General features: G+C 38.2%; 3 protein-coding genes across 3 annotated transcripts; 2 read left to right on the forward strand and 1 right to left on the reverse strand.

The window, feature by feature from the left end:
* Positions 1-1,147: 1,147 nt before the first annotated feature.
* Positions 1,148-3,259, forward strand: LOC130734270 (probable glycerol-3-phosphate acyltransferase 2). Its single transcript, XM_057586618.1, has 2 exons — positions 1,148-1,831; positions 2,121-3,259. Exons 1-2 carry the CDS (start codon positions 1,247-1,249, stop codon positions 3,036-3,038), a joined length of 1,503 nt encoding a protein of 500 aa, XP_057442601.1. The 5' UTR covers positions 1,148-1,246; the 3' UTR covers positions 3,039-3,259.
* A 3,161-nt stretch (positions 3,260-6,420) lies between these two features.
* LOC130730992 (uncharacterized) lies at positions 6,421-7,068 on the forward strand. The gene has a single exon (XM_057583171.1). The coding sequence runs from the start codon at positions 6,421-6,423 to the stop codon at positions 7,066-7,068; it is 648 nt and encodes a 215-aa protein (XP_057439154.1).
* A 2,341-nt stretch (positions 7,069-9,409) lies between these two features.
* Positions 9,410-12,176, reverse strand: LOC130731002 (protein FAR1-RELATED SEQUENCE 4-like). Its single transcript, XM_057583182.1, has 4 exons — positions 12,058-12,176; positions 10,828-10,948; positions 9,563-10,746; positions 9,410-9,479 (listed from the first exon to the last, which is right to left on the reverse strand). The coding sequence occupies exons 1-4, from the start codon at positions 12,174-12,176 to the stop codon at positions 9,410-9,412; spliced, it is 1,494 nt and encodes a 497-aa protein (XP_057439165.1).
* Positions 12,177-12,437: the final 261 nt, after the last annotated feature.

A 12,437-nucleotide genomic window follows, 5' to 3' on the forward strand; every position in this document is an offset into this window, starting at 1 on the left:
ACATTTATGGTAATTAGTATGATTGTTCTTGTAAAAAGGAAAAAACATCATTGGAATTAAGCATAGTAGTTAATTTTATAAAAAAATATTAGTTTCCTTGGTTTATGTGATTTTGTCCAAATTTTTCTTATAAAAATGACCGGAGGAAGTATTTTCAATAATCTTATTGATGATAATATAAGACTCTTTCCTTAAAATATAAGAGTTAACATATATTCTCTCGATTTCAAAACTGTTGTTGTTTAGAGTTGTTTACGCAGTTTAAAAGTTCAATAGTTGATATATAATTTGTATAAAATACTCTTATGTAAAGTTTAGTTATATTACATAGAGAGAATGATAATTAGTATTAATCAAGTAAATATGTGAAAATATATAGTGGTAGGTAAGAGATATAATATTAAATGATGGTATAAAAGAAAGAAAATGTGATAACGAGTTTTGACGGAAGGAGTATTGTCCCTAGCTATTAGTAAAAATTAGAGAAAGTACAAAACTTACACTTTTGGGAGGATCAAATTATATCTTCAAATGATCTTGGGATTAATAGCAAGGTGAACACTGATGATCTTTGCAAATGGTCCAGAACAATTTTTATAAAACTATCATTGTTTAGCTGTTAAATTTTTATTAAAAGTGAAAGGTGTGATGAACTCAGAGTCAGAGAAGAGAAACATAAAGAAGAGAAACATAAAGAAGAGAAGAAAACAGAGAAAAATAATAATTGTTCAATTACAAATTTAATACCATTAAGAATATTATTTAATGTGAGTAGGGGTAGCTCACACTGAAAACACAGCCAGTGGTGGGAATTGTGGAATAATTATGGTGTCACAGTCACCACATCATCAGTTTCTGTATTCATCTGCAAAAGTCTAACCCCAAATGATGGCAAGTTACTCACTGTCTATGCTTAAACCATTGAATGAATACTCGAACTCTCTGCCACGTAATCTTCTCTTATTTATTTCTTAGCCTTTTGTGATTTCAAAAAGGAAAATACTCTAACTATACATTTATATTGTGCAGACATACAATAGACATTTTGGGTGAAAAAGAAAGAGGATATTGAAAAATAATAATGTAATATTATGAAAATAAAATTGAAGTGTGTGTTAAATGTCAATACTGTTTGCATGTGTGTATAACTAATGTTTCAAAAAGATAAATGCTCAACCCATCTCCTTAAAGAATTTCCAAGGCGCCTGAGACAACAAAGTTAAAATCCCCTTCCTCTTGTCACAAAATGAATTACTCTAGCTGCAGCAAGATGAAAAATGTTCCCCTTGGCCACAAAACATCACTACTTGCAAACAAGACACTAGTATTTGATTTTGAGGGTGTTCTCTTAAGATCCACTTCACTTTTCCCTTACTTCATGCTGGTTGCTTTTGAAGCTGGTGGTTTACTAAGATCCTTAATTTTGTTCCTTTCATACCCTTTGGTGTGGCTGGTGGGTGAGGATCAACTAGGCTTGAAAATCATGGTTTTCTTGTCCTTTTTTGGTATAAAAATGGACACATTCAGAATAGGATCAGCTGTTCTGCCAAAATTCTTCTTAGAAGATGTGGGATGGGAAGGCTTTGAAGCTGTGAGGTGTTGTGAGAGAAAAGTTGCATCAAGTAAGTTGCCAAGGATCATGGTTGAAGGTTTCTTGAATGACTACATAGGGGTTGAGGCTGTTATAGCTAGAGACATAAAGTCCTTCAATGGGTACTTTCTGGGGTTGTTTGAGAATAAGAAAGCAAGTAAAAGCAAAACTCATTCACCTGAGGCTAAAGAGGGCAATGACATCAAGTACATTGACCAAGAAGTTTTCCCCTATTTCCAGGTTTGTACATTTTTAAGGTCACTCATACATCTCCATGCTTATAGTCAGGGTTTTAAATTACGGTCTGTAAGCAATTGCAGCTGTAACATAAAGGGTTTTGGAGTTTGCGCAACAGCATGGTAACTACAATTATAGCCGCATCAATCCACCTGTATCCACAATTTCGTAACATGACTGCAACTGCAAAATCGCAATTTAAAACTCTGCTCTATCATGTTATTTTAAGAATATATCTTTGTTTTTCATTAAATTAAGTTTCGCTTTCAATTTTTCTTTTTTGCCTCTGCAGAAATTTTGCTTAACTTTGAGCTCTGATGAGAGGAGAAATTGGCTTGTTCTTCCTAGAGAGAGGTACCCTAAGCCATTGATCTTCCATGATGGAAGATTAGCTTTCAGACCAACCCTTCCATCTTCTCTAGCTTTCTTCATGTGGTTACCCCTTGGACTCTTTCTTTCCATCTTCAGATTTATATTCGGTACTGCATTACCCTTCAATTTGTCAGCTCCAATATTAGCATTCTCAGGGACAAGAACCACTCTTTCAAGAGAGCATGAACATGGCTCTTTTTCTTTGACCCAAAAAGATGAAGAAAACCAAAAGGGCATGCTCTATGTGTGCAATCACAGAACCTTACTTGACCCACTTTACATTGCATATGTTTTGGACAAACCTCTCTCTGCAGTCACATACAGCTTGAGCAGATTCAATGAGCTAGTTGCCCCAATCAGAACCATAAGACTAACAAGAGACAGAGAGAAAGACAGAGAAACAATGGAGAAATTGCTGAGACAAGGTAACCTTGTGGTTTGTCCTGAGGGAACAACTTGCAGGGAACCTTATTTGTTAAGGTTTAGTCCCTTGTTTGCTGAACTCACAGATGATATTGTTCCTGTTGCTGTGGATGTGAAAGTTAGCATGTTCTATGGAACAACAGCTAGTGGCCATAAATGTTTGGACCCTGTTTTTCACCTCATGAACCCAAATCCTAGTTACTTTGTTAAAATCCTCAAGAGATTACCACCATCACAGACATGTAATGAAGGTGGGAGAACCAGGATTGAGGTTGCTAATTATGTGCAACATGAGATTGGGAATGCGTTGGGATTTGCCTGCACCAGTTTGACCAGGAAAGACAAGTACATGGTCTTGGCAGGTAACGAGGGTGTCAATCAGAAACATGGAGGTTCATTCCATAGCTGCCAGTAGCTAGCTATAAAGCTTTACTTTCTGCTTCCCAGTTCCCCCTTTAGATGCATCTTCTTACTTTCGTTTGAAATAAAAGTGATTAATTGTATGTTTGGATTAACTTATTTTTCTTCCGAATCAGTGTGGAACATAAGAACTATGCTTTTCCTCAAAATTGATTTGGCTTTAGAATCAATTATTGAAGAATTTTTACATATATAATAATATTTCTATTTCTGTTAGTATGTAGCTTAATGAGTATCATAATCTCCTTTAGAGGGAAACTACAGTTGTATTCTTTGATATTTCTAATAGTTTTATAGTGCTTTTGCCGAAAACAATCCTCAATTACGATTACAATAAGTTCACAATTCACGTACAAAAATGCTGATCAAAGTTCAATTAAAAGAAGAGTAAAAGTCGACCTTAACAAAGATGATATCCAGTACCACTATAAGTTGTATACCATTTATTTCAATTCATAAAAAGTTGACTCAAACTAAGTTTTCTTTCGTCTTAAATTAAAAGTTGACTGTATTAGTTATATCATTTATTTCCCGTTGGTAATTGCTTTTTTTTTTGAAGTTTTTTCTTCTGTTGTTCTAATGATGAATTCGAAAGACATTTATTATGGGTATAGTGGACCACAACATATACATCACTCCCTCTCGCTCTGTTCCTATTGTTCACATATAATGAGACAATAACAGTCACACAGACAAAGTTGGAATCTCTAATAGAACTAAGAATTCCTTAGACCTATCATCTTGTTTGATATATAAGTGAACATGCATAACACAATAGGTCATCTCTTCTTCTAGAGGAGTCTAAATCTGAGTACATAGATCTGATCAATGACCACTACAATTCTAGTATTCTACAAGACTCGCAAGCGAGAAATACATAAACCGTCATCAAGATGTGAAGAATACATGAATCGTTAAAAGGGGCGGCTAATATACATAAATAATGCGGAGCCTCCCATTATGAAAGAGATTACTCGTGGGACGAAGAGGTCATGGCTGAGGGTCGTCAAATATGAGATGGATCGCCAGATAGAGAATCGCTCACTAGACGGAGTCGTTTTCCAAGTTGTGGAGTCGCTCGCCAAGTTGCAGAGTCACTTAGATGAGACACTCCTAACTAGTCCATCTATATATTTGTCACTATTTTGATTTTTTTTCCTATTTATCTGTCACTTTTACAAATTAAGGAGAATATTAATTATGTTTTATCAACTGTATCCTTAGCTTAAGGGTGATAGAAAAATTGAAAAGTCAAAATTAATAAAATGAAAGTTAGGTAGTAATTTGAAAGAAACAAGAGCATTAATACTATCCTTTAATATATGTGTCAAATCCTTAAAGTGATAGATATTAAAGAACAGATGGATGAAGTAATAATATGCATGCTTTCAATGTCAGTGGTCTCGTTGGACAATATTGATATACATTAAAGAAGTATATGTACCAATATCTTAAAGTGATGGATATTAAAGAACATTTATACTCTGTTGGTCTTCCCACGCACCAATGGCACCCTGGCTTGTAGTCTAGATGTGCTTTCTCTCTGTTTATCAATTTTTGTAACAAAAACTATATATTATGTTCACAACTAACATTCATCTTCAATATTCAATATTCAGAAAGAATGAAATAAGCGAGGGAAATGAGATATATGAAGATTAATGAGGTGAGAAAAGAAAAGAGAGATAAAAAAGAAATAAAAAGATGAAACTGAGATGAAAGAAACGATGAATGTAAATGCATTGAAGTTAGAGGTGCCCACAAGGGTGGACCATTTATATTTTGGTCCACCGATGCACCATCCCTAAACACCATTGGATTAGATTATCTTGGAATATTATATTCCTTAGATCAACGATTCGGGTTTACTGAAAACTAAAAGGGTAAAAATGTAAAGTATCAAATCTTTCTCTCCCTCCCTCTCACTTCCCAGTGAAACCCCATGCAACCTCCAACCTCCATAACCAAGCAAAATCATGCCTCCTTCAATCGCCCATTATCACTCTCAAATAATTTCAGATTCATCCTTCGTGCTGTTAAAATAAACTGATTTCGGAAGGAAATCAACCAAAGGACTTGAATCAACAAAAACACACAAGAGGAAAACAGAAACAAATTCCAGAAATAAACTTCCAGATATCAATTCAAGAAACAAATTCATGATTAAAGCATGAACCATTGTACAAAGCAAGAAAGTTCATACAGAAAACTCAAAGTAACCCAAAAAATTCATATCATATCTAAAGCAAATGAGAAGGGGATGGAAATGAGATTAACAACTAAAAGAAAAGGCTATGAACTTGAAGCAAATAAACTCGGGGGGCTCGAATATATGGCTCGATCTGGTGCAGGACACGACGCAAGCTCCGATCTGACGGCGTCGACGGCCTTTCTGATTTGGTGGCAGCTGGCATGTTGCTTTGATATGTTTGGTGGATGCAATGATGAGCTCCGATTCAAAATTTTCATCAGATTTATCTCAGACTCCCTCCCTCTTTGAAATTTTCTGATCTATCTCAGCTTTCTTCATCTTTGAAATATTCAGATCCATGTTATCTCCAACGGTGACCGGCAACGGTGACTAAAAGGGTGACAAGAAATCATTGGGGAGAAAATGAAGAGGTGGGCACAAGAGATGGCTGGCGTTGGCGGTGGACTGGGGGCCGGTTGGGAAGAAGTGGGAGGGAGAGGGAAAGGGAATAGTAAAAGGAAAAGGGTACGAGAAAAGTCAAAATTACCCTCTGATCCACCAGTGGACCAGAATATAAGTAGTGCGCCCTAGTGGGCACTGAAGATAGAAGGAGTTATTTAGTGTACTCTCATTTCTTCAACATCAGCTTGCTCTGCATGGCGGCTTTCTCTACATCCTTTTTTCGTTAGCCACTTTTAATTTGCAACCATTTGGGCCAAAAGTCAACATAAGCCATGTCATTTGGATCTGAAATAAAAAAATTAAAGAAAAAGTGTACACTTTTCCTCCTGATCTTTGGAAGCTTATTTGGGGTCTCAAAGTTTCACAAAAGGTTAAACATTTCATTTGGAGATCATGCCACAATGTTGTAGCAGTCAAGGAAAACCTACATAGGAAGAGAATCCAACCATCCCCCTCCTGCCCCATTTGCTTGGTAGCTGCTGAAACTGTGGAGCATGCATTGTTGCACTATCCCTGGACCAGACCGGTCTGGTTTGGTTCACGTTTTTAGTGAAACGCAGCCAATGCCACTAGACTTGACGCTTGGCTCCTAGAAAAGGTTTCTTCCCTCAGCCAGAGCAGTAACAACCTTTAAGAAGAAGATTGTGCCTACCTTGGCTGCCTACTTTGGAACATTTGGAAGACCCGAAACACCATCATCTTCGAGGGTGGAGCTCCATACCCAATGGGAACACTGATAAGAGCACAAGCTCTCTCCTCTGATTGCATGATTTCAGGTACCCAACAAGATAACCCTGAAGCTCATCACCCGCAGAATTTTCAGGTGCATCACAGTTCAAGATGGAGGCAACCTCGCCACGATATCTGCAAGTTCAACACTGATGCAGCGTGGAAGAAAGATAGAGACATGAACTCTATTGCAGGTATTGCCCGCGACTCAATTGGAAGGGTCTTCACTGGGTATGCGAGGCAAACCACAGCTCCCACCCCTTTGATCGCTGAAGCCTTGGCCATGATCTTGGCCTGCAGCCTCCATTGGAAGAAGGTGGTCTTTGAATCCGATAGCTTAAAGGTCATCCAAGCTTGCGGGAAGGAAAAAGACTATGGGGAAATTTGGACTGTCATTCAAGACATTCAACTGCTGAGAAGGAGCTTCGATCATTGTGGCTTCACCTGGACTCACAGGTCAGGGAACGAGGCTGCACATCAAGTTGCAGCTCTTTTCCAAAGAGGCCTTCTCCCCACCAATTGGATTCACTTCCCACCAACCCCTCTCTGGAAAGTGTTGAGATTAGATTCCTCCCCGGCCCAGGCCGCTGACTACAAGTGGCATCCTCTTGCCCACGAGCCCTTCCCAGTTTCATTAGTTTAATTTAGCTCTGTTGCACTTTTTTCTTTTCCCTTGTATTGCAAAACACAATAGGCCTCCTTACCTATTTGCATGGTGTACCTTATTGTAAGTGAGCGTTGTATGGTTTTGCTTTTAGGGGTCCTTTTCCCTGGGCCATCTTTAATATATAAGATCATCGACAAAAAAAAAATGTGTTGCATGAGTTATAAATAAAAAATTATTAGAAAATGGGAAATCAAATAATTGCCTAGTTTCTGGGTAATTTGGGGAACTGTCTGATTAATTAACTCTTAATCAAGGAAACATTATTCCTTATCAATAACAAATTTTATTTGGGCCTTGAAATATGCTTGTTTATCAAAAGGAAGATACTCCCAAAAGATTAATCATTCCCCTCACAAAAGTTTAGAGTGTTCATCTACCAAATATAAATAAAACTTCTTCTTTTCGCCAAGATAAACGGATTATTGTGTTCCTTACATGGATTCCTCAACCATGAGAGAGGAGAAGAAAGAAGACGAACATATGATTTGATGGCAAGTGTTTTACAATCTCGTTCTGATACCATGTAAGATATGATTGCTCTCTCCACACTTTGGGAGATACTGAATAGATTTATTTATAATTGATTTCATTAGAGAACAAAATTTTATGAGCAAAGTAAAAAATAACAATAGAATATTATCTATATTAACATAACATATTTGAATACATTTCGTGATAAAAAGTAATGAACCGGTTTTTTTTATAAATTAAGATTAAAGTTTGTTATTATTACATAACTCATATATATATATATATATATATATATATATATCCAAACACATACTAAATCTACATGGTCCATTGTCGCTCTATGTTTCCCCTCAGTCAAATAATTAGAGCATATTTTGAACATATATATTATATTCCTTTAGTAAAAGAGAACTCATAGTTTGTGATAGGGAATTATTATTCAGACCACCCACCCCTATTTAGACCGAAGGAAATTTTTGAAACCCGAAATTACCCCTTTCGAACGCACCCTTGTAGTGCATTTCTCCCGCACCTACCCAAGGAGCGATGTAGACGCTCCTTAAACATGCGTTGCAGGCGCATGTTGAAGGTGCGATTAATTAGTGTCAGAGTTGATGTCCCAGTGTCTGACTCTACATAGGTGAGGCACATATACGCCCTTAGTGAAGTGCGTTAGTCGCGCAGTTACAAAGTGCGTGATATGAGTCGCTCTTTTTAAAGGCGTTAGCATCGCACCCTGAGCGTGCGTTGTTGACGCAGTTCAATAGTGCGAGGTTTTGCAGAAACTTGACAGAAACAAGAACTCCAACAGAAACATAAACTTTAACACAACATAAACAACTTCAGATAGGGATAACCACTTCCCCTCTGTTGCAAACTCATTTGGAGCAAGATGCAAGGCTTGTAGTACTTTTTCGTAATGTTTGTCGGTGCCATACATACCATGATAAACACCTTGTCGTAATGTAAGCTCCTTTATCATGTCTTCTCGGACTTGCTTCCAATTTTGTTCTCCCCTACCCATCAAGGAAGAAATGCATCTATATCCACAATTGCCATCATCTTCAACATTGTGAATGTCAATGACACACTCACAGAGGAATTCGGGCACTTCATGGATGTAGTTGGCCGAGTAAACTTTGCCTTTCGGGTGCTGTGGCGGGAGCTGAGCTGACTTGCTTGCTATCCTCTTACTTCTCTTCTTAGGTGCAGATTAATTGGAAGGAATGCTCTTCCATTTTGTTGACCGGGTCTTACGCCCCTTGCCTTGTGGAGCTGATGAGTTGCTACCTTGCTTTGACCCATGTACTGCATCAACATTCTCCCAAGAACAAGGAATGCGTCTGGTAGAACCCTTAGGTTCATTAGGCTGACCCCTTGTAGGCAACTTGTTTGGAGGAGGACACATAGAAGTCTGATCCGGGTATGCAATCTCCCGAAGCCTCTCTTTGATAGTTTGTCTTCTTGAAACATTAGCTTCTTCAAACATCTTTGCAATGACTTCTAACTCTGTCGCAATGCTCAATCCCAAAACAGGTTGGGATTCATCAGGTGCAGATGTTGATGTAAGCCTCCTCCAATGTTGGTCCACTGCTGTCAATGGAATAGTGTTCATCATACCAAGGCGACATGAGCAAGGCAGGTCGTGTGTCCTCCTGATAGTGCAGCCGCATTTTCCAACGCGCGTTTTCTCCTTTGCGATCAACATGAGGGCATATCTTGAGACTACACCACGTAGGTTGTCGTACAACTTGTCCTTAAACGTATGCTCTCTGATGAAGATACTTGCCTGAAAAGCAGCATTAATCCTTGTATGCTGGAGAAGTGTGCACCTATGTATAGCTGCTCAAGCCACACACATGTCACTATTGCTATCTTTGATGCACGCTTTCAGTTTTGCGTGTGCACCTTCAACCCTGTGCAAAGTTATAACGTGCACATTAATATATACTTAATGAATGTAGCAAACTTATTGAAATGTCAGTGTCTAAGAATGTACCTGTTAGTAGTTGTGTTGCCCATGTGCATGTAACGATCAATCGCATACTTCACAAACTTGTGCTTAAACGGCAACCAAGCTTCCTTAATGTAATTCATGAGGTCAGAGTGCTCCCCAACAAGTGAACGTAAGAAGTCCATGCCTGCATTAAACTCCTCCGCTGACTCGGCATACATGACTCTATTCCATGCGTCCCCGACATCATCCCACATCTCCTTGTCTTGGATAGTGAGCTTGCACTTTGCCTTCACACACTTAGCAATATGGAATTGGCATAGCAGGTGAGCTGCTGTAGGGAATGTGGCTTTAACTGCGTTCATCAAAGCAGTGTCTTTGTCAGTAACCATAACTTTAGGCATGTCCTCTTCTTTAAGTAGCAACCCCCTTAGTTTTTCAAGTGCCCATGTAACTTCAGGTTCACGTTCATTGCACATGTAGCCAAAACCGTTTGTGTATGTGAATCCAACTGATGTCATGCCAACCATCTCCAACAATGGTATCATATACTTGTTGGTCTTGTACGTGCTATCAAGCAAGACAACAGTAGGAAATTGGTTGAATAGTTGGATGGAAACTGGATGGGCCCAGAATAAGGACCGAATCACCGTGGAACCCTCTTCAGTTCTGGACCAGTGCGTGTACCTGTCTTCCTCCAACAACCTCATCAAGTGTTGCATCTCTGACAATTGTCCCCTCTTGGCCCTAATGTATGCCATCCGCTCATTGTACACTTGCCTTATGGTAGTCACATTCTGAGGGTTGGCATCCTTCAATGCAAGCAACATGTTACCTGGCTTCACTCTATTGTCAACCATTTTAGCAACCATATCATTTTCTTGACTTGTAAGGCGACCGGCATAGGCATGGCCAACCAGAGTCTCGGCTGGCTGATGGTTGTGGACGCCACGTACTACAGTCAACCTCCACAAACCATCTTCTGATGTGTATCTCGCCTTGAGCTTGAACGGACAATCACATTTCTTGGTTCCTGTCCCCTTCCGCACCAACACAGGATTGTATGGTTTGTACTTTCCGCTCATCTCGCACACCAAAGTAGCCACCTGTCTGCCTTTACTCCCACGACCCTTGCTCCCACAATCAGACCTTCTAATTATGATCACAAAGCCATGTTGCTTTCCTACATTCTTAGCCCAATCCAAAAGCTCCTCCCGAGTAGCAAAAACCTACAAAATATTAACACATATACGCATCACATATAAATTCAACTTATTTGACATAAACTCACTCATTGGTTATGAAAATACCCTATATGTGGTAAATTGTTCTGTGTAGTCCGCTGCAATTGGCACATCATGTATATCTTCTACATTGGCTAATTGGCTTTCTTGTGGCATGTTCACTTCATATGACTCAGGGAGACTCATCCTGAAATGCAAAAGAAAATATGCAAATTGTTTATTGTTTATGTTACAGGCCAGAAATGTATTAATCGCACGTTGAAAACTGGTCACACACGCATCTTAAAAGTGCAATAGCGACGCGGTTAAACAATGCGTCTGAACAAATATAACAGATAAACGCACTATCAGTGTGCGTTCACGTCGCCCCCTCAGGGTGCGAAGCTGACGCACACAAAGAGTACGGTGCTCACGCTTAATGAGAGTGCGATAGATCTAGATCGGGATTATAGTGCAGTACCTTCACAGATGACGACGGCAACGAGGTAGGAGAAGTCGGGTGACAACGACGACCGCGGTGGCGACGTTGGTGATGGTGTTGGGTGAGGACGACGACGGCGGTGGCGTGGGTGGTGGAGGCGGTGGCCGGCAACAATGTGGGAAGTTGAGAGTGGGTTTAGAAGAAGAAAGAGTATGTGGTGAGAGGGGGGTGGGGGGGGGGGTTTCAACAAAGCATTGGGAAGAAGGTGAGGATGGAGGGAGGGGTATTTTTCAAAAAAAAAATTCATTAAGGGTATTTGAGACATTTTCCATATTTTTGGGGATCTAAATAGGGTGGGGGTCTTAATAACAATTCCCTTTGAGATATTGGTGAGATTCAATTCTTAGTTGATAAAGTTTACATGCCTTAACAGTTAACATTCACAAGCGATATCGTTGTGAACAAAGTGTGGAGTTTCTATATCTAACTAGTTATATGTACAATGGTTTTAAGATTCAACACCTTTTTTTTTTACTTTTTACACTCACATCATTTTCTCTCTCTTCCACCTAATAATTTAACATACATTCAACTTTTACTCACTACAATGATTTTGTTTAATAAAATTCAACACCCTACCCCACCACTTTTATTTCATATTCTTATTTTCTTTTATGTTTTTATTTTTGTGATTATATATTAATAAAAATTATTAATTTAAATTAAATTAAAATAATTAAGAGTTAATTTTTTTTTCTTTCTAGTTTAATGTTTTATTTTTTTATTTTTATATTCTTAATTAATTTTTTCTTGCAAGTAAAAAAAGACGAGATATAGGGATAGTCATTATTAAAACAAGTGAAATTACAAAAAACCTTAAAATGCAATTATTGTTGAAAGATTCATTTTGAATTCTGTAGTTGTTGGGATTTGGGTAGTTGAAAGGGTAATTGACAGAATTTTGGGTGTTAAAATGATTATTGTTGGGATCCATTTCAGTAAAAAGATGTTTAGAGCTACAAACAATAGTTTATTGAAGGCTAAATAGAAAAACTATAGGGGAAAAATGTCGTTTTTTTTTCTGTGTCCAAATCAAATGAACCAAGTCTCTATTTATAGAAAAAAATTATAAAAATTGGTGAAAAAAAATTAATTTACTACGAAATAATTGACCCCAAATAATTAGGATGAGATAAAAATCTGGAAATTACAACAACTAATGAGATTTTGCCAAGTGTATTAAGTTGACTCACTT

Source organism: Lotus japonicus, chromosome 1 (assembly GCF_012489685.1).
Source record: "Lotus japonicus ecotype B-129 chromosome 1, LjGifu_v1.2".
NCBI lineage: Eukaryota > Viridiplantae > Streptophyta > Magnoliopsida > Fabales > Fabaceae > Lotus > Lotus japonicus.